Genomic DNA, 22,163 nt, shown 5'->3' on the forward strand with positions numbered 1-22,163 from the left:
TCTGTTTAGCTGATAATTTCAATTATGAGTTACAAAGCATTTATCTTGAATAGTACAGATGTTTATTGAAGAGAATGATTCATCTCTTCCTCTCTACTTTCTAAGTAGGACAAAGAGATGCCTCCAGTAAGTGTATGCTGGGATAGAAACATGTCTGTCATTAAGTTGTTGCTTCCCAGATAATAATTACCCATTAAGAGAAAAATTTGGAAAGAGTGCTGCCAACAAACAGAACTCACACAGAGTAATGTTCTCTAAAGTGATTGTACTCCAGTGACTCTTACTGCTTGCTTCTTTTCACCAAAAGTCACAGTATGTACAAAAGACCTGTTCCTTTTGAAAACCAGTGACACAGCCTCGTTGCCTTGTATATGTGGGAAGTGAAAGTCTGAATGGTTTTCATGAATGAACCTCATAAGCACTTCCACTGATTTCAGAAGATGTAAGAGAGAAAGTTTGGGGCTGGAAGAATTGAACAAAAATGTAAATCACCCTACAGGACGAAGAACACCTAAGATAATATGAATTCTCATTGACATATTTGACATATACCACAATTGGAAGAAGCATAATACCATCAGAATTTACAACCCTTGATTTTTGAGATTTTAACTCAAAAATCATATTAACTTTATATAGTTTGCAGAGAGTGTTCTAACTGAATTCCAAGTACATGTGCTATTTAATATATAGCTTATGAATTTCATTACCATGCAGTATGTTTACTGACACACAACAAAAGTGAAGTTGCTTATATTAAGCATCTGTTACATTCAGATCCAGTATATGACATGAATATCTGTGTAGCTTTATAGGAAAAAGAGCAGGTAGAAATTCTGACAATTTTTTCAAGACTGCCAAAAAAATTGTCATATGTATTTGCAAAGTATATCTACAACTGCAGTTCTGCCTGTGCTGGTGCACTTCAACTACGGCACTAACAGGACCACAAATCTGCATGTTGAATCAAAGCTGCCCATCTCCTGCCCTTGCTGGCTCATGTCTATTTTGCATGTGACAGCTTTGTTGCTCTGTCTCCACCTCATTTTTCACTTGGAGGAAGGCAATGGCATAAAGAACCCCAGGGACATTAGAATGCTCCATAAACATGATTAGAGCATTCAGCCTCTTCATTTAAAGCAAGTACCATATTGCTACCAACATCTGCTTCAGGCTGTAATGGGGCCCTTAAACAAACCACAGCATCCTAAACGAGCAGAGCCCTGTAACATCTGTTGATGTGTTTGCATATTTGGCAGCTACAAACATGGCAACTCATACTTACTGTCAGTTATGCTGTTGTGCTGGTATTCAAATGAATTCCTCTGGGAGAGAAAAGTTATTCACCTGGAGGCTAAGTTCTCAGAGGTGAGCCTGTACTGTATAAACTATATTTTCGTGAGGTGGGCTCTGCACATTGGGGTGTGCAATTCCTTTGAGTCAGCTAACTCATAACACAGGTACGTGGACTCCGTAAGTGGTAATAACGCAAAGGTCATCTCACACCATGGCTAAAGGTCTGTATCTGTATTGCTTTAACATATGAAGGTGAAATACATAACGGTTCAATTGTTTCTTACAGTTGAAATTTTTTTTCCTATTAAACATCACTTTCACAAGAACAGTAGATCTATATATCTACAGCTAAACTGCTCACTTGTGAAAAATCAGCCACTGAAAATAGTGCCACATTCTTGTGGGGAATGGACTCATCAGTAATCAGTGGACTGATTGATGATTTCCAACATGAAACCAAGAGATACTTGAAGATGCATTATGATATTAGCATATTTCTAGCATAGATAGAGCTACGTGTGAAATCTTGGTCATGGCAATATAGTCTAGATGAGTCACCAAACCATCTTTATATCTAAAAAGTAAGGGCCACTCTTTATCTCCTTTAGTAATGATATTACCTGTTGAACATCCTGCTGGAAAACACATAGCTGCAGCCTTTGATGTAGCCGGACCTTTCTGTGTTGCCAGATGCTCTCTAGGCGCCTCTGGTGATGCAGGACTTCATGTACCACATCCAACACCTGGTGAACAGCCTTGGAGTAGTTTGCAGTAGCAGTGAGAGATTCAGAATTCCCAGGGCTCAAGGGACGCTGTAGGACATCCAGCAAAGCTTTTCCATCCTGGCTCACCTGAGTGAAGAAATAGGTCTCCTTCACTGCACTGATACTTAAACATCCAATAGCTGGCAGAGAACAGGCTAGCTGATTCTTTTTCCCCTGTGTTTTCCTTATTTTAGTAAAAAAGGAAGAAATACCTCCTAACAGCTCTTTCTGACTTGTACTTACACATTCAGCAGTTGCCTTTGCTTCCTTCTGAGCCTGTTGTGTCACTCAGCAGGAGCACTGCTGGAACTGTGTACATAGAGACAGAGATCCCAAGACTATATTACACTGTGACACTTGGGCACTGAAAATTCTTAACATATACTAGTTGATGACAGGTGGCATTTGCAATAGCAGGCCTATTTTTGTGAGGAGGTGGCATTTTAAGAAAACCACAGATGGCAGAGTCATTCATATTCCGTATGATAAGGAAGCGTCCTTTCTTCATAGGATTACCAAGTACGTATATACATTGAGAAGTGTGACATTCTGATTCTGTATTTCATTCAGTGGCAAGGAAAAATAAATTAGTTTACAACAGTGATTCTTTTCCTCCCCAGGAACAGCTCAGAGGGACCTACAGTCTCCATTTTCAATGGGCTACAAAGTTCGCTGGCAAATGCAAAGCCCTCTGCACATGTATAAACTTTTTTGAGCACACTAAAACACATTTGCAGATGAAAAGGCATGTGGGCATTAAAAAAAAACCCAGAATGCCGTATTTTTTAATGCCAGATTTTTCCCTAGAACATTCTTGAAGCATTTTCATATTGCAGAGGCAAAATGAAAAATGGAACCATAAAACCCAAACTGTTATTAAAAAGTGTGTGCATGCACTGGTTCTCTAATAATGACTTTTTGAAATATTTTTCAGTTGCAAATTGCAAAGTTAAAATATTTTGTTCAACAGAAATGGTAAATGAGGACACTATCAGAATCCCTCTCCTCTTCCCAGCCCACTTTTCTCTTTTCCCTCTGAAACAAACTGCAGTAGAGATGACAAGATTTTCTGAAAAGTGTTTTTAGTTCTGTGCAATCACAATCACCAATCTTGCCAGAGAACGGCTTGATAAATGTTTTTCATCCATCTTCAATTTTGAACATTATCAGTCAAAGTAAAACATGTTTCATAGATTTCCAAGTTTCATTTATTTCTTTATTATAAGTTGCTTATTCATATGTAGCAAATATCCTTTAATACCCAAACCTGTGCCTTTTGGCAAGCCATGCTACGTCCCAGTCTGCTGTAGCAGCATATATCTGGTGCATTTTCAGAGAAATCAAGACAGCCTTTGAGACTTATACTGGCAAAAGTGGGAGAAAAAATCTCATCATATTTATGACTGTTAGTTGGGTTTAGGCAGATCCCTGGAGATTTTTTTAAATATTATGGGCAATTTGGAATTACATCATGAAATAACTGGAGAGTCCATAGGGAGTGGCTTTCCATACTCAAATTCCGTTGCTTCTGAAGACCAGCTGGAACAATTTGCACATGCTGGAGCCTTCTGAGATCACAGAGGGAACAATTGTACTCGCCAACAGCAGTGGATAGTGGCAGTATGAAGGAGGATTTTAGGAGGAAACACTGAGGCACAAGTGTTACCTTGGCAACATTATGGAGGTGGCAGTAGCAACTAGGCAGAAAGAAACAGTTTCTAGACAGGGAAGGAGACAAGACATACTACGTCCTGTTTTATCTGTGGGAAGATAATCAGCAACAATTAAATCACAGGGAACAAGAAACCAAGGCTATGCACACACTTGGGAGCAGCTTATTGTACCAGAAACTCTTTGCACTGGCTAACTTCAGTGTGTGAATTCACTATGTGCCTGTTACTGGCCTGTGGGCTTACAGTCAGTCTGAATCTGTCCCTGGGTGGTGTTACAATTCTTTTGGTACAGTCCCTGCTGATTTACACTGATAAAAATCACAGCGAAGTCAGAAATAACAATAAAGGTTCAAAAGTCTACCAGTAAGAGATATGTGATTGCACAAACAATTAGTTGACATGCTTTACTCAGGACAACTTTCCTGGAGACTTTGTGCTGTAATACAGACCTATTGATACCTATACCATCTCCCAAGGGCAAGCCCCACAGGTCATTTCTTTGCCTCCCAGAGGTATAATTTTGCAATTCTTCCATTTTGAGGGGTCAGATCCTTGGGTGAAATATTCTGTATACTAATTACGACTGATCAAAACACTGGACTAAATTCAGTCATCTTACAAAAAAGTGCTCTTCCAGAGCTGACTAGTGGGTGAATACAGCCAACAAGGTCTTTACAATAAAAAGTCTCAGTGGTAGAAGCAATGCAGAACAAAAAGGCTGTTTCAAAGGCAACAGCTTATGTGACCCTGCTTCATTCGAAGCTGAGACAGGGCAATGTTCTCCCAGATTTGTGTAAGGGAAAGAGTGAGTATACCTCTGCACCCCCTCTTACTCATTTTTCTTCTATAGGATTTAGGCTTTTATCTATTGCATGATAAGAAACTTTTTAAGTCATAGAACAGGAACAAATTTTCTGAAAGTATTATTGTTGTGAATATTACTGCATTCCCAATCAACGAGCACAGAAGGTTTGTGCTGTCAGAGTTCACCATTGAACAGATTTCAGAAAGGAAGCGCTTCACAAATGGAGAAGCTACCTACTGTGCTCTTTCAGCCATTTCCATGTTCTCCTTATAATTGCAAAAATAAATCTCCCAATCTCTTTCCACGTGAATTGTGAATTTTTTGAAATTTTCAAGGACTGTGCAAGGAGACAAGCATCAACAACCCATCTTAGTTGCATCCCTTCTCTTACGTCTCACTCACAATGTGTATTTAAGAAGTATTGCAAAAGTCTTAAACTGAATGGACCTGTGCCCAGCATGACTTGCAGCGTAAGTGTCAGTGCTGCATTTGTCAAAGCAAATTTGACCATTTCTCACTTATTTTGAAAAGTAAAGAATTGCTGCTAGACTCTCTGGGAAGGTTTAACTCACCATCTGACACAACACACATATACACTCCTGTCATATGGTGACATTTCTGCATTTTGGTTTTGTGGTAGAAGGACCAGGATGGGCAGTATGGAAATGCTTCTGTAAGAAGTTATGTGAACTTTGGTGAACCAAAAAAATAAGTTTTTGTTGCACTAGTGGAATAATCTCCATGGATGCTGTATATATAGCTAGGGAATAAGTTAAAATCTGTTGATATCCTAAATAGTGTGCCAGAAAGACCTCCAGAGCCTTGCAAGTGACCAGACTAATGGTGACATCTGTGAAACAGCTACAATTTGCAGTAGGAAAAAATTTAGTCTTTAGAGCAAATATTTCATGTCTCTAGCATCAGACAGTCCTACCACCAAGCAGGCTCAAGACTGACTGGAGAAAACCTTTCTCTCTCTATCCCTCTCCCTCCTTATCTTACCAATCAGTACAGTCCTCAGTAGGGCTGTCCCAAGTTTGTCTCCTGCTGCTCATCCACTAGAAACACTGATGAAGCAACATAAACCCACCCTGGCTACAGATATCTAGAGGAATTCTTTTTGCAAGAGGGGAATCTGCCAAAGGCATACATCTCAAGCGTATCTTCTCTCTCCAGCACCGCTCTACCCAAAGTAAAAGCAAGAGCACCACTTGATTCTCAGAAGACAGAAAACCTGCTCTGCCAGCAGCTTGGCTTACCACAGGAGAGGACTGCTTAGCTGTGGGCTGCATATCAGGCCCATGATCTCTGCCTCTGTTATTTCTGAACTTCACTCAAGTGCAGTAAAGGACAGAAGGCAAAGAATTATGGCTACAACCATGGCAAGATAGGAAAAAAAGAGTCTCCCTAAGATTCTTTGGGCTTCTTTTCTTAGGTTCCTGCAGTGAATCTAAACTGCTTTGTTATACTCCTTAACAAAACATAATAGGCCCGTGTATCCTATTAAATGTTAATTAATATCCTCTTAAATATCCACATAAAATGGATATTCCAAGGAATGTTCATTCTATTCCAAATCTCTTAGAATTATAGAAATAGAAAGAGATTTTCAGTGACTCTGCAGGAAAAGAAAGGAAAGAAAAAGGTACAATTTTCATTCTGCCATAGAGAGCTTGGAGGGAAGAAACATTTTCTATGGGCAAGGAGCATTATCTAGATTGGAGAAATATGCATGTGGCTAGGAGACAGGACTCCTAAGGCTTTTCAGCTCACCATGTGGCTATGGGAAAAGAGATGAACATTTCTGGAATAACAGACTGTAACCTTTCTGATAATTCTATGTACTGTATAAAAATGTACCTATTAGTAAAATAACATAGACATGTTTTAAACACCTGTGTTTGTGTCAGGTACAGCTTTGTGAAGAAGCATGAGCAAAAGCAATATGGATGTTAAACGTTGCTTTTAGTTATGAGTTTTAAATGGATTTTAATTTCACAAAAACTAAGATTGGGACTGATAAACAAAATGCCATTTTTTATTTATCATTATTTTTATTCAATACCAGTTTGACTTAATTTTTAGAAATAATTTTTAAATGTAATCTAAAAACTTAGTTTCACCTGACTAGACACATAAAACATTCACAGCTGCAGCTAGAGGTCAACAGGACTGTTCTGTTTGCTCACACAACTGGCTGTTCCTGAGAAGCCTGGATATTGAATAAGGAATTGCTCTTTGTGAATGCAACGCAGACTTGCTCATTCTAATTGACTAACTCCCATATTTTTGCAGGTGTTTGGAACATAACAGATTTCTATCTAACATTCTTTACATTCATCATCAAGGTATCTGCACAACTTCAACAGTGTATGCATGAGTGCCTACCACCAACCCTAGATTACCAAATCCTTTTATCTTTTATTTTATAATGTAGGTAATTTCAAGAACATGGTGACCAGAGCAACGGCTGAACATGGAGGAGAGTTGTTCTGTTCTGCGGTCTTCACTTGGTAACTTACTAACTCTAGTAAGCACTACCACAGTCCTGTGGTCCAGCTTGGAAAACCCTGCACGGAGCAACATCTCTTGATACTCGGAGAGACAGTCAAGCACAGCAAAATACAGGGAAATGAAAAATACAACTAAAATCAAGCATTCAGGTGATCTTTGGATTACTTTCCAACAACTTGTGTCCTGGAGACGTAAATAACAAAACAGAACAGATAACGTATATGGATGGCTTCCCAGTTCCAGGGTAGTTTGTAGGTTGACCCACGCCTGGGTGAACATTTAGACTAGCCTCATTCCTAAAAGGAGTCTTCCCAGATGCCAGGGAGGTCCTGCAGCCCTTTTGCAAAATAAAATGGACTAAACAGACCCTAGCCTACACGGTCAGATACACTGAATGTTGGCTGTTTGTCAGTAGCTTTTATTTCATGCTGCAGCCTGGATGGGAGAAAAAGCAACTGAAGAATTTTACTTTCCAGAGAACATGTTTTAGTCTTAGCATCCTCGACATCCCCTTTTAAAGGAAAAAAACACATATCCTACTTAGGTCTGAGGTATTTGACAACAGTATATACAAATATATCTGACGCGGTACTTAAGGACATGTTTTAGTGGTGGAGTGGTGGGCGTGGTACTGCTAGGTTAACGGTTGGACTCAATGATCTTAAGGCTCTTTTCCAGCCTAAATGATTCTAGATTCTGTGATTCTATTTAAAGCACACTCTTTCGCACCATTCATTGTAATAAAGACCTGACATATCCGTAACTTTGTATATTGAAGGAAGACGCCCTTGGTATCCTCTGTTCCCATTAGCACACCTGTGCTAGAGCCAGGACTCATTCACAGAAGGAAAGCAAATGGAGTAAAGCTACTGGTGTTTTAAAGAGGTTACCTGTTCAGCAAACAAAGTGAAGTGGCACTTCTTTGGGGTGCCAACACTAGTTCTAGACATCCTTTCTGTATGGCATTTGTCCTTTGGATTTGTTCTGTTGTGCCCCTTTGCAAGCAGATTGCTGGGAGTCACCTCCTATAGCCTGGGATTACATCTGACTCCTTTGAAAAAGTTGCAGAAATGGAAAGCAGAACCTATCTAATTAAGAAAAGTTATCCTCAAAATGCAGCCAAATATCTGTTATCACTTAACAGATACTCACATTCTTCTCTGGGAAGCACATACCTCTGTGTAGGCCTGTGTTACTTGTTCATACAGGGTCTGATGGTGATGGATGGCCAGTTCCAGGTCTTGCATTTCTGAGGGAAGGCCTCCTTCACTGCACATTTTGCACCACGCATCCACACCTGAAAGGAACTGAAACAATTCCAGGAGCAATGAGCAACAGTGACACAGAACATTTCATCAACATTAGAAAACTTTGTAGAGTGCCACATATGACTGCAGCACAGTCTGAGGAAAATGTACCAGTTACAACGGAGTCCTTTTGGGCACCCTGGACAGCACATTCCTGTCACCTCCTCAGTACTTGAAGAGCAACTAGATCTAAAGGAATGTTTTCTGTTTCTTCCAGATTAAAAACAAATGCTTCTTTAACCAAGCTCAGAAAAATAAAATGAGTCTTTGCATACCATGTAGGGAAGCTACAATATTACATTCCAAAAGCAAGACTGCAGCATGTTTAGAAAAAAACATCAGTGTGAAGCACGAAAGGGCACAGTTACAGCTCCAGCTGTATTTGGCATTGTCTCAGCTATCAATCTTCCCTCAGTCACTTACCTGTCCTTAGACTACTAATTTGAGCAATAGAAAACTCTCATTAAAATCAATGCTGACATTCATTTCAAAGGCAGCCAGTTTGCATTCAAGCAGTTCCTAACCCAGGGCCAGCTCAGTGGGATTGCTAATAGGATACCAAGGCTTTAAACCCCTGGGTCACGCATTTGATTCTGGCCCAGGTCAGCAGTGATCAGATACCATTACCATCCAAGGGCTGCTAAGCAGCCAATGCAAAATGAGCTGCTGGTCTCATTCCAGTTCCTGGTGGGCAGATATCCACAAAAAGGGAGCAAAAAATCATTACTATTGCAATTGAGATGGTTTAGCACCTTGGTTGGAAGCCTTAACAGAGAGCCAGAAACTGAATGGCTTTGGGGAACAGAAGAATGGAAAAAAATATTTTCCACTTATAGGCCTCCAGAGCAGTGCTGATACACTTCGACAGAACAAATTAGGAAAGCTCTCCCGGGTACTGCCTGTTCTGTAAAAGAAAAGGGGAATTTAGTCTTTAAGGTTCCCATCCTTTTTTTCTTTTAAGCAGGGCTTATTTCAATGACACAGCTCAAATGTTCATATTTTGTCCATACTAACTACTTAACGTCACTTCGTTACTCTTCATTAGTATTTCCTCTTTCTCCATCTTTTTGTTAAACCAGTCTGCATACTTTGGGGCTATTTATAAAAAAGAACAGCTAATTATACAATAGATGCAGTGCCCTGTAGGGTGAATGTCACAAAACCACTGCAGGGATCACAGCTTTATCCACTCCTGAAGTGTTCACGTGTGGCTTGTTAGTAAAGCACACACAGCATGACAGGCTGCGAGACTCAAAGCAAAGAATTTCAATTCAACTGCGACTCTGTATCAGCATCCCTTTTTATTAGCAGTGTAAAGCTATTCCCTATGCTGCTGTGTAATCAAGGCTATAAAGTGTTTGCATTGTAAACACTTCGGCGTACAAAGATGAATTCCTAAACGTTCATGTCTACAAAGTACAAATCTACCAGTGAAAACTGCTTTCTAGAAGACTGAAGACAAGGATGGCAGGTTCTCTTGTGTTGGTATGACTCCTGATCTGTTGAATCTCTTTAAATGAAATCCCCAAACACCCCTGCATAAAGCTGAAGTCGTCGTATTTTGTGCCAAGGTAGTGGACCTCACAATTTCCTAAGCAGTTTTAAGAGCACAGAGAGCCAAGATCAATGCCTTTTGGGGCTGTTACATGAACCTTTTGGTTTGCACAGTAAACAAAAGACCTTTACACTTTATAGACCAGTGCTCCTGCTGCTGGAATGACACTGTTATGGCTCTTATCAACAATGCTGAATTCCACCAATTTTAGTACAAGCTTTTATAGTCATGTTAGTCATAGATTGCCACATCCCCAGACGGTGATTTGCACAGTAGGTGGGAGAAGTCTCAAGAAGATCCTACACGCATAACCACATTTCCACCTTGTTGTCTCACATCTATCTTTCTTTTGTATATCTGTTGCATCAAGACAATGCCACATCCATTACATCAGTAACTTCATTTCTGCCACTAGCAGGAGCAGTTGACATCATCAGTTTTAAAATGTTATACGAAATGCAGCCTGTCAGTGTTCTATTCTGATACCATGAAACAGTGCATAGTGGTCTGCGCTGTGTGCGTAGATTCACGGGGGGAGAGCAAATGTTTTTACAGGATTTTTGCAAAGCGTTAGTTCATACCATCAGACTATTGATTTGGGTATTTTCAAAAAAAGAAGCTATGTTAATTTTTATTATTTGTCAGACTGTGGCATACAAAAAAATTATTACATGTAAACACTTCATGCTAGAAACACACTCGTATCACAAAATCACTATTTGACCGAGTTTGATCCATTTAAAATTGTAAATTGCTAACTGTTAGGTTGGAACAGGAGCTGTTACTGTACATTGGATACTCAATACCATTTAAATTAATTGCTTAACTTTCTAGTTAGCCCACAGACTAGAATAGCTACTATAGGGAACATAAAAGCTGCTTAAATATGATTTGAAATGAAAGGCTCCAATAATTGTCCATGTTTTTCAAGATTTCAGAAAGGACTGAGAAAAATTTCTCCTAAAAAATAAAAAGGTCCCTAAGGTACCTTTGTGCCTCTGATTCTATCCAAAAGTAACTTTGAAGTAATGATATATACCTACTCCTGACTCACAACTTATTCACCTAAGTTGCAAATTCTGTATTAGGTCAGGTAATAATGGATCCTCAGATGACTTCCACTGGCTTTCCCCACAGACTGCTCTGTTGTATCACATGGTTGCTCCAAAACACAGCTCAGACATTTTGTAGTTCATATTTCTCCACATTTTTTGCACAGTCTTGCTTATTGCTTGCTAGGCCTCTGTGTGGAACCTGCAGGAAAACCAAGATATTTCTCCTAGGCCCCAGAAAAATTAAAATCAAACTCTAGTGTACTTTCACACTCTAGAATTGCTGTGTGAAAAGGTGGAAAGACAACCATGAAATCAGTTTCCTCAGTGACCAATGATATCTCTTAGTGCCCTGATTTTTTGTATGAGTCTAATTGTATATTTCCTGTTGTTATTTCTGGAATTTTCCTATCAATGCAGATGTTACCTGGGTCTTACCCCTGCATCTTATAGATATCAACTGGATTTCCCTTTCCTCAAAATCTTCCTCCCTTTTTCCACTTCCTCTCTTTTTCATTTATTTTCCTCAAATAGGGGAGTTCAGGATGTGCTTAGGGAGATCAGGCAGAGATAAGAACAGTAGTCTTCCTGGTTGGGGAGTAAGGTAATATGAAACAAATGGTCAGGGGTCAGTTTTCAGAGAATCAGCATAAATGTCTAACATGTGCACCTAACACCTACTACCTTAAATAGTGATTCTGCTTGTGCACTTCTGAGGGTAGACTCTGACCCAGAATTAATTAGTTGAGATGTCTTGGCTGATCGAAGACATTAATTTGTTCATTCTGGCAGGATCTGTAGGGTGAGCTGCTTATGAACACTTTAGCACATTTTCAGAGATCACGTCCAAGAAAGGGAGGACACCTGGTATGTCTGATTCCCCCATCTGGCAGTTACTGGGCTGAAATCTCATCTGGAGTAAATTAGGATGGTTCTCCTGAAATGACAGTGAGATAAGGCATGTTCTCCTATGTTCTCCTGCAACTTTAAATAGCCTCAGAAATACCTAAAGATGCAGAAACAGAATCTCTTTTGCACTAGAGTATTTCCATGTTAGCATGGGGCAGAGGGTAGGGGGGAAACTAGCCAAGAGATTTGTAGCAGGTAGAATTAAGGTACATTTGGGAAATACCTCCACTGAATATCCTGAGTTGCACCTTTACCTGGACATATTGGTTGTTTGGAGTTTAGTTTACTGGCTTTTGATCAAACATACATGCTGACGAAAGTCTGGCTGAAGGCTAAGTTGGCAAGATTTGTCTTTTTCTTTCTTTCCTTCCTTCCTTTTTTTCCTTTTCTTGATGATAGTTTAGTATGTACAAATTGTGTTAAAAAAATTTAAGGAAGACACAAGCATGCACATACACACACAAAAATCAAGAAGAAAAACAAACAAATATAAAAAAAAAAAGCAGCTTTGATCCAGGAACTCATTCAAGTCCCATTCAACATTCCACATGTATCTGCAATAACAGCCAGAAAAGCAATGTTATTCTGAGACACGTGAGGACAGATGTGAGGTTCAATTCTCAGCAGGGTTGACTCAGCCTTTCATCCTTCCAAGCCAGATAAACTGTATTCTGTGCAGTTTTCTGTGTGGGGTCTTTAGGAAGAGACCTTGAAAAACAAGTTGCTTCCTGCTCAGCTTGCATGTTAGAGAGATTGTAGAGCTTTTCATAAATCTCTGTCCCAAGCCAACAACTTCCTTGCAGGCTGGGGTGTGCCAAAAGCTGAAAGATTATAGTCCTAATAGACTTGCTTCCTGTTGGCATTAGAGAGAACTTCAATCAATAGGAAGGAATGAACTGTAGCAGCTTATCACACTGGAGAAGGAAAGACAATCTGCATATCAGATTGGTATAAGGGAAGCAGAGGTACACTGTGGCAGAAACCGTAGGATCTGCAACAACATTACCTTTACTGACAGAACAAAGAGAGTGAAAAAAGATTTGATCTGCGACAGAAGATATAGTGGGTTTAGCTACATCTCTGCTTCAGAGATATAAGCCTTATTTATCGTAAAATAATGAACCCAAATTTGAGTTAAAAAACCCAACAAACACCACCTAGGCGATGCCAAATAATAAAGAGTCACAAATGTTTCATAGACAACAGACTGAGTTAAGGGCCAGATCCCCAACACCTAATTCTTTATATCATACAGAGGTCAAATGACTAGGGTATTAGCCTTCAAGTCATTAGTTTATCTTACCAGAGTTACTAAAGCAAGAATGAAATTTTAGTCCTGGCTAATGGACACACTGACTCTCACATCTCTCTTTTTGCAGCAGTTTGAGTTTAGAGGTTTCATATCAGCACTTATCTTCCACTGAACTGTCTCTTATTGCATGTGAGGAGCAAATACTGTTCACAATTAGCAAAGTCTCCTGCCTGTTAATAACGAGAGACTGACTTCTGTCAGAGAGCACAAACTTCAGTTCCTTATGAAAAGATGCCAGGGCAGGACTGGATTTTTTAGATCCACCCATACAATTGTAAAGAAAAAAAAGACCCAAAGCTGAAAGTGCCATTAGTATAGCCATTTTTCAAGTTAAGGCTGAGGCACTTTGACAGCATTCAAAAGGCAGGAAGACAAAAAAAATATTCACCTCTAGCTTCACAAGACAGCTTTCTGTGTTATTGCCTTTCATGATATACAATACCTCAGCAACTCCTCATAAATTGCAAACAAGACTGACACTTCAGAAAAATAGAGGATTGCTCATTAAAATAATAATAAAACCAACCAAATCCAAACACCTAACAAACCAACATAAACAAGACAGAACTAATTCATTAATAAACCTTAAACATTCTCTTTGTGACTACAGACTAGATATAGATTCTTTTTCAATTTCTCTTTATGAACATAAAGAGAATTACTACCTGACAATTACTACCATAAAGACTACACCTAAACACTACAGTGCCCATTGTATGGAGATGGAAATTCTTGTACTGGGCATCTTAGTGTATCCATCCCATCAGAGCCACTGAGTGTGCTTACATGAGTAAGTGCCCAGTAGGGTGAGTAATTGCTCTATAGTATGGCCTGTTGTCAATAGGAAACACAAAATACAAAAAAATCCATTATAATTCTACAGTCAGAAACAAACAATAATAATAAAAATCTTTACTCTTGAGCCAAACATATATTCTGTCTTATGAGGTATAGTTTCTGGCTTATCAGTCATAACTTCTTCTTCAGACACTTGTAGTACGGGTCATTCTATAAACATTAAGCATACCCACTTACTAGCTCTGATATTAAATATTTTGAAAAACAAGCACACAACAATACTGAAGAGAGCCCCAAAGCAGTGTTTGTCACTGGGAAATTAATGTAATTGACGTACGATCATTGACGTACGTCATTAGGTGGACTTGGTTTAGGTGTAAAAAAAGTAGAAGGTTTATTCACAGACATATTTCCAACCTTTTGTGGCTATGAAAATTATGGAACAATTCCAGTAGTTGTTAAAGACACAAACCAGAGTTCAGAGACATGGAATATTTTCTTGGATATTCCTAGCTGTCTCTGAGATCTCTGCTTAGTGAGGTCTAAAAAAGTTTGGGGCTATAGAGAGCACTGCAATGTCCTTTGGCTCCTAGAAATTGTCTGCTGGTATGGGTCTATGTCATATGTGTCAATATTCCCGTGCGCAAGGCACACATCACATATACATTAGTGCAGATACATACTGTTTTCCTGACCATAATCTGATTTTATTCACACCACTGATTAGGCAATAGAAATGAAGCAGCATGTTACTGCACCAGTGCATTTCAGTTATGATCAGATTCTTTTTCATCACTAGGGCATAAAAAATATTTTCTTGCCTACTCAGGGAAGATGTGCCATCTTTTGGGGGAAACATTACTATTTGCTTCCGAGACACTGATCAACTAGGAACAGGGCTTTTAACCTCATTGCATGTAAGCCAAAAGCCATCAGGTAATAACTGCAGCAGCATCATTATCAAAGTAGCAGTGAATCACTTTGCCACTCGCAAAAGCAGCTCACCTGTTCAGCTTTCTGGTGAAAGACAGCAGACATGGCTAAGATGGTGCTGCGCTCATCCAGAGCTGCAGCAAAACTCTTCCACTCTTGATCCAGCTGGCTAGATATTTGTTTAATTTGCTGAGAAGCATAATGGCCTGCCTCGGAAAGCCTTGATGCAACAGACATGATCCGATTGATGTTGACGTAGGCATTCTGAAAATTAAAAAGCACACATAAATAAAGAGAAGGAAGAATCGTGACCACCCTCTGCCTCCAGTACACATTCCAACCACCATCAGTTGGAGTAAAGCCAAGCAGTTCAGTGAGAACAACCAACCACCCACTTAAATGTGCATGAATAGCAGGCATACTACCTACCACTCTAAAGATACATCCCTCAGGAATCTTTTTGCACATCTATGCCATTGTCTAACACCGTTAGTTCCCCCTCTCCCCTTTAATTTATTTATGTAAAGCTAATTTACCATACTTTTGCTATTTACTCACCTGTTAGGGTCTACTCATTGCTTCTATCTTATTCTTGATATTTCTATTTCATTACTTCATATTTCTGGATGCTATATCCACATATTCATAAGTGAAATGTTTGCTTTCTATCCTCTGAGAACTCTCGAACAATCCTTTACATACACACTGTGTCAACAAATGGAAAAGTCTTACAGAATTTAAAAGCTCATAAGGATATTCCATAGAAATATAAGAGTTTCTATAGAAATGTCTATTAAATTATATTCTTCAGTTAAAATGTTATCTTTTCTGTAGGTTATTTTAAGCTGTTCTCCAGCAGAGATACAATTTAACTATATACTGAATTTAGAATGATTTAAAAAGCCTACTAAAAGGGTAATATTTTCTGTTCTTTCATAAGAATTTTTCATGATAGTTTTTATTCAGCCTTGAAGCAGTGGAAGGATAGTTATTTTTCCCTCAAACTGACTGTGAATAGCAATGTAATTCCATTAAAATACCCTTGTTCTGCATAGGAATGTAAACCTGAAAACAGCTAGCCATCATGACAATGTCTTACAAAGACACACCATCAAAAGACAAATGACAGCTATCTTGCAGATTTCTGGGATGTCATTTGATGTAAACACTTCTCCTTTCTCTTTCCTCTTCACCAGAGGAAGGGAGCATCCCAAAATTTGAGATGTTTTGCTAATGTTGACACACCGCTTTCTTGTCTCACTAAAGTATTTCAGAAGGAATTTCTCAGAGTAGAATCTTTAAAACCCTTATGCACAAGGACAACCACAGCCCTGATGATTTTAACATTATTACTCACGGGCAAATAAATCAGAGGTGGAAGTGTTTGTTGGAGCAGGACCTCACCATAGTGAGTGGGAGCAAAATGTTGAAAGGTATCTGCCAATCCAAACACGAAACACAACAGAGCACTGCCAGAGCAGGCACAGGTCCAAACAAGGTTGTGAAGCAGGGCAAAGTATGTCTGCAAAGTGTGTGGGATAACTACAAAGTACACTCATCATACCTGCAGGTATGCTAAAGGAAGGAAAGATGGGACCACAATCCTTACAGCCACTATGCTCTCCCTGGTAGCACCATGACTGAGAGCTGTTACATAAATAACACAGAAGTAAAGCAATACCCATCCTTCAGTTTTGTTTTTCCCCCTTATTATACAGCCTTTTCTTAAAAATTGGATTTGGCTTAAAAGTGTCAGATTAATTTTATAGAAATAAAAATGCTTTTTTCAGTACAATTAGAGAAACTAATTCTAATTGTTCTGGAGTTTAAAGTTACTAAAAAAGATATCATGACTTAGAATTTTTGGCACCAGCCACAGGCAAACACTTCTTGGTGTCCCTCTAGGTTGGAAACTGGAATTTAGGCTGAATATTTAAGCCTTTCTTCCAGAACATCTTCATGACTGAGCCTCAGCCAAGATCATTCTGCAACATTTCAGGTCAGCTGTTCTGGTGGAAAGCAGTGTAGCATCACTACAGTTGTTAAAGCTTGGATAAGTCCACCAAACGAAGACATGGAACTTTGCTGGTTTTGAAGGAAAAGAAAATGTGGGGAAGAAGTTTTGATTTCATGTAAAAAGTAGTCATTTTAATCTTGCTTTTATTTATTTATCTCCCCCCTTCGGAATTATCTCAGCCATTGCAATGCAACGAGTATGGAGGAAAAGAACTGTCAGTTCCTTGGCTCCCTATAGCTACATATACTAATGTATTAACTAGTAGTAAGGTAAATGTGAGATTAATTGATATACAGCAGATGTTCTTAAAGTCTGTTTTTTAAGTTAGGGAAATTTATATATTGTTACGTTTGTTATATTTTTATACAGAGATGAGGATTCTTTGAGATTAAATGTTACTTTCCTAGATAAGTTTTCATGGAAGAGTACCAACCCATCCTGTAGCCAACTCACTAATTCCACAGCTTTTCCAGCAGAAAGCAAGAAGTAGTTTGGGAGTCACCTGGTCACACCTCCATTCTTAGCACACCACGTGGAACTGGCTCAGCAAACACTCCTACGCTTCCCTTGTTGCTTTCTGAGCCATAAATGGATTCAAGTGCAATATCACATGTGATGTGCCTTTCCGTAGAACTCCAACGGATAGTGTAAATGAGATACCTCCTACTTCTGGACACGTGCACTCTTTATTTCCACTTTACCTGTACCACCTCAGTGAAGCAGAGACATTGAAGTGGGGCTTGGACACATAAGATTTGTCCTAAGTCTCACAGTAAAAGGAGACTGAGCAAAGACTTAGCTAAAAATCTGGAACTCAAGATAGTGCATCCTACCTAACACATTTTACAGTCTCAGGACCTTTATCCAGTGTCACTATTATTGGGAAAGGTGGGATCTCTGGGAAAAATGGGATCTCTGTTGTGGATTGAGGTAAAATGAAATATGGCTTCAAGGTGAATTTCGTTTCAAGAGAAAAAAAAATAATTGACCACAATCCACAAGATGCAAGACATTTCTGTTCCAGCTTGAAATAGAATAAAATTGCAAGCCACCTTTTTCATGTTTATTTGCCAACGTGTGATGTTCCAAGTAAAATGGAACAAAAACCTATGCTGCCAAAATTCAACTCCTGACATTTCACAGTTAAACTTTCCTTTCCCTCTGGTTTATTCACCTCTAAAAACTGAATGCATTGAGATTTTTCTATGTCAGTATTATATCAATCTTTTTATCCTAATAGGAAATAAATGAAATAGAACAGCTAATGTCTGTGACTTTATTTTTCCTTTAGGCTGGAAAATCCACTACCAGCAGGCTCATAGAGAGTCTCACTTTAAATATAACCTAAGGCCTCACCTTTTTTCAAACTGAGAGATGTCCCCCAAGGAGGACGGCAAGGGATCACTGATTTATGGCTATAAATAGGTCAGTATTGTATGGCTACAATAGGTCAGTATCTAGAACTAACAACAAAAGCACTTCAGTTGACATTCTGTTGTTGTGACACTAGGAAAGACCCAAGTTTTGGCTAACATATATAATTTATCATTGAAAAAACTTTATTTTACATGTATTTGCACATTTTCCAAAAGTACTGTCCATGTAAATTCTTCATTTACTTTATTTCGGCTTCAAAATTTTAGTCAAAAAGGGGGATTTTTGCCTTCTAGAAGTCAATTGACTGGCAACCAAAAGTTTCCCCACATGTGCATAAGCACCACAGAATGCAGAGTTTCTTTTACAGTTTAGGAAAGCTTTGTGCAATGCTTTGCGAGTGCACATACCCCTCTACGACCACCAGTTCTTAGTTCCTTTCTGTCACCTAAACAAGACCTTGATTCTGGTCATCAATGTCTAACATAGCTGTTCCTTCCAGTGTAAGTAATCACTGCTGAAGTCCCTAACACTTGGTAGGATAACATCTCTAGTCTCAGCAATATGCACTAACAGTAGTGGAGTTTCAATTCTGGAATGATTTCCCACAAGCAAATACACTAATTCAGCCCTAATCATCTAGAGGGCATGCTGGGAGACCTTCCCTCCTAATTTTGTTCCTAGCTGGAATAATACTTTCTTCTAATACACGTATTAAGAAATACCTTACACTTGCAAAAGAAAAATGAGCAGAGCGAAGTGATTAAATCTGCAATGAGCTTGGCTGTGTTCATCTCATTTCCTAGAGAACAGTTCAGATATTGTGATGCAACCAGCAAAGGTGGGCTGCAGGAGGAGGGTTTTGCAGATTAATTGAAGGTGAAATTAGATTGTTTGAATACTTCTTTAAAATAGAATAATTTTAAAAAACCAAACCAACCCAGTTTGCACTATGTTACTGTGAGTTTAGAAACCATCTGTGAAATGAACCCAACACATAAATCCAAAGCAGAATGTTTCACTTACAAAACAAATGTATGAGGTATCTTTAAGACCTTTAAGTTTCTATAATAAGGCCAATTACATGTAGCCTGTTGCAGAATAATATTGGATGGCATTTTAGCTCAGCCTACATACAGAAAATTATCATTCATTTAAGATAAATGTTGCAAATTTTCAACAGACTTTGGCTGTTGAAAGGCTATCATTAGCCTTTACGTGATAATTGTGTTTGAAATATATTGTGACTTTCTTAGGAAAACATGCATTTCCATATAGTATCAGACAGCTAACTCCCTGACAGCAGGATAGGCAGCAATGCCAGCATTGAACACTGCCATTTTAATGCATGTTCCACAGAAAGCAGTAACTCATTCTTTAAGGAGGTTAACAGACCTGGGCATAAAAAAAGTCCAAGCAAAGGAAATACGAGTAACTTCAGTCAGAACAAATAGCACGTATACCATGTATCCAAGTGTAGAGCTACAGCCAGTACATTTTGTCATACTGAAACATTGTTGGTTTTCTTTCTCTAGTAAATTTACCACATTGAGATTACTCAAAAGGTGTTGAAGCTAAATATTCATCTTTGTGAAAAGTATTATTTCTTCAGTATAAACATCATACAGCTGTGATAAAGACTAATATAATTTATTTTGAAACTGAAGTGAAAACAAGCACTGCCTTGAATCACAGGAAAAAATTATCGATGGTCCTTATTTGAAAGAAAAAACCCCACACTACAGTTTATTAGTTCAAATACATGAGTTCTCCAAATCCCACATAATTCATTTAAAAGGCATAATTAATATTGTAAAAAAGAGTAACAAATTGTTTTTCCAAGAAGTAGCTTTGGTCACAGCATGCCTACAGAGATCTATAGGAAGAGCATGCAATAAAAGACATGACCCAACAAAGATTTGAAGACTGTATTTTCTAGAGCAACTGGAAAGAGTATTTTAACTATTATTAGTTATGCAAGGCTTAAAGTACACTAGGCATAGTGTAAAGGGAAAAAAATAATGAAAAAAACCCTCCTGAAAACACCTTATCTAATCCAATTAGATAAGTGATCTAATAATCCAATTAGATTAGTGAACCAATATCTAATGCAACTTCAGCTGAAGTTTGTAGGATTTTTTCCCTGCAAAACAGTCATCCTCAGCTACGTTGTCCTCCTCCATACATTCTCTCAATACCGATTTTAACGTATTGACAAAACAAAAGAAACCCCAAACACCATAAACAACCCCAAGCCCCACAGCCAATAAGCGTACTTAAAGTTTTAATTATTTTGTTACTAAGATTCATGATAGCTGAACTATTCTCAATTCAACAGTTGCTGGAACTAATTAAAAAAAAAAAGCTAAATTAAAGCAAATTTTTAGCAAAATCACAATTATAAAGCAAATTCTCAGAGAAAAAGTGTATAGTGTGATCTAGTTCACCCTCAAGAGACGGAAACCAAAAGATTTATATATGTTAAAAAAAAAGGCAGGACCACCTAACTGGGTTTGAAAAGTCATCCTTCTTGAACAAATCTCCATGTCTTGAGTCCAAAGCATCTAGCTAAATATCTGAGTTTTGTAATCAGCATGAGAGAGCTTGAAAGCTCATCAGGTATGAATGATATGAATGTTTTAATTTATTAAAACTCACCAGTATCTTAAGTTTCCAGACTTGGGTGGGTCACAATAATCTACCTGGGACTGACTGAAAACAGATCTGAGGGTTATAAAGTCCCCATTGTGTGGTAAAGAAACAGGAAAGGATTCCTGTCATTTTTCTGTTTGCAGCCAAGGGTATTACATTAAGAGATTGAGGAATACTGGATTATAAGCACAAATGAGTACATACCTAATAGTAAATTCACCAGAGCTATAGTTTTCTCTCTAACACCCTCCGCATTATGTTGCTTAATCCTAATCCTTAACTTCACATATATTTATCAGTGGTTAACAATGCAAGAAGATTCTTGATGTGCAAAATAATTTGTTTATATAAATATTGTAGGAGCAGAGACTCTGGCAACAGACTGCAAGGCAAAGACCTTTTCTTCCTTTGAAAATGTATAGCATCTAGAACAGTGATCTAAATCGCCTACTTTTACTATAATATTATCAAATAATATGCACTCATCATTTTCCAACAGTCTCCAACAGAAATCAAATGGTAGCCTGAACAACTGAACTGCCATAAAAATAAGACAGTTGCATGAAGGCAGTTGTGCAGCAGCAATCACATGATTATGTATTTCTAAAATCACCCACTGTAATTTACTTAGAGGAAACTATATTGGATAAAAAAACCCAAAACCCACATAATCCGACTGTGCATCATAAAACCTGGCAAAACATATAGACTGTGTATATCTTGCCTCAAGATGCTACAGTTACCTGAGGTGGTTCTTTCCCATTAATTTCGCTGTTATCAGCAAGAGACTCCACATAAGTGCTGTTACACGAAACAGACCTAATCCCTATTTCTAGTCCCATTTCTCCAGCAACCAAAGTATGGCTCAGACTGCTGGGTAGCCTTTGGGTATGTAACGTCCCACCAATATGCTGAGAGTCATCACCCAACATCCTCTGTTCTTGCTTCATTCAAGTAATCAATCTGTCCTGACTACGTTGCTGACTGTCACTGACTCTTGCCTTGAACATGTGCAGGGCTTCATCTTTACTACAATGTCTTCACATAGTTCTTGTGCATGCCAAGAGACAAAACTGCAATCTACCACAGGAGTTGGGCTGTGGTCAGGAAAGAATAATTTCAGTTTCAGTCTCCTCTTGCTCTTCCTGCATGCTTTACCACAAATGTATGCAGTCCAACACCCTTATGCAGCAAGCTGACGT

General features: G+C 38.6%; 1 protein-coding gene across 9 annotated transcripts in view; it reads right to left on the reverse strand.

Annotated features, from left to right (window-relative positions):
* Positions 1-22,163, reverse strand: part of KALRN (kalirin RhoGEF kinase) — a 526,710-nt gene that overhangs the window by 267,452 nt on the left and 237,095 nt on the right. For all 9 annotated transcript variants that reach the window (XR_005105961.1, XR_005105960.1, XM_037398618.1 and 6 more), the window contains exons 7-9: positions 14,991-15,182; positions 8,228-8,359; positions 1,917-2,147 (exon numbers count right to left, since the gene is read on the reverse strand). Coding sequence is in view for 7 of the 9 variants with exons in the window: in XM_037398618.1 (XP_037254515.1) it covers positions 1,917-2,147; positions 8,228-8,359; positions 14,991-15,182 (555 nt within the window). In the remaining 2 variants the exon portion in view is untranslated. The remainder of the gene's footprint in view (positions 1-1,916; positions 2,148-8,227; positions 8,360-14,990; positions 15,183-22,163) is intronic.

Source organism: Falco rusticolus, chromosome 8 (genome assembly GCF_015220075.1).
Source record: "Falco rusticolus isolate bFalRus1 chromosome 8, bFalRus1.pri, whole genome shotgun sequence".
In the NCBI taxonomy this organism is placed as follows: domain Eukaryota; kingdom Metazoa; phylum Chordata; class Aves; order Falconiformes; family Falconidae; genus Falco; species Falco rusticolus.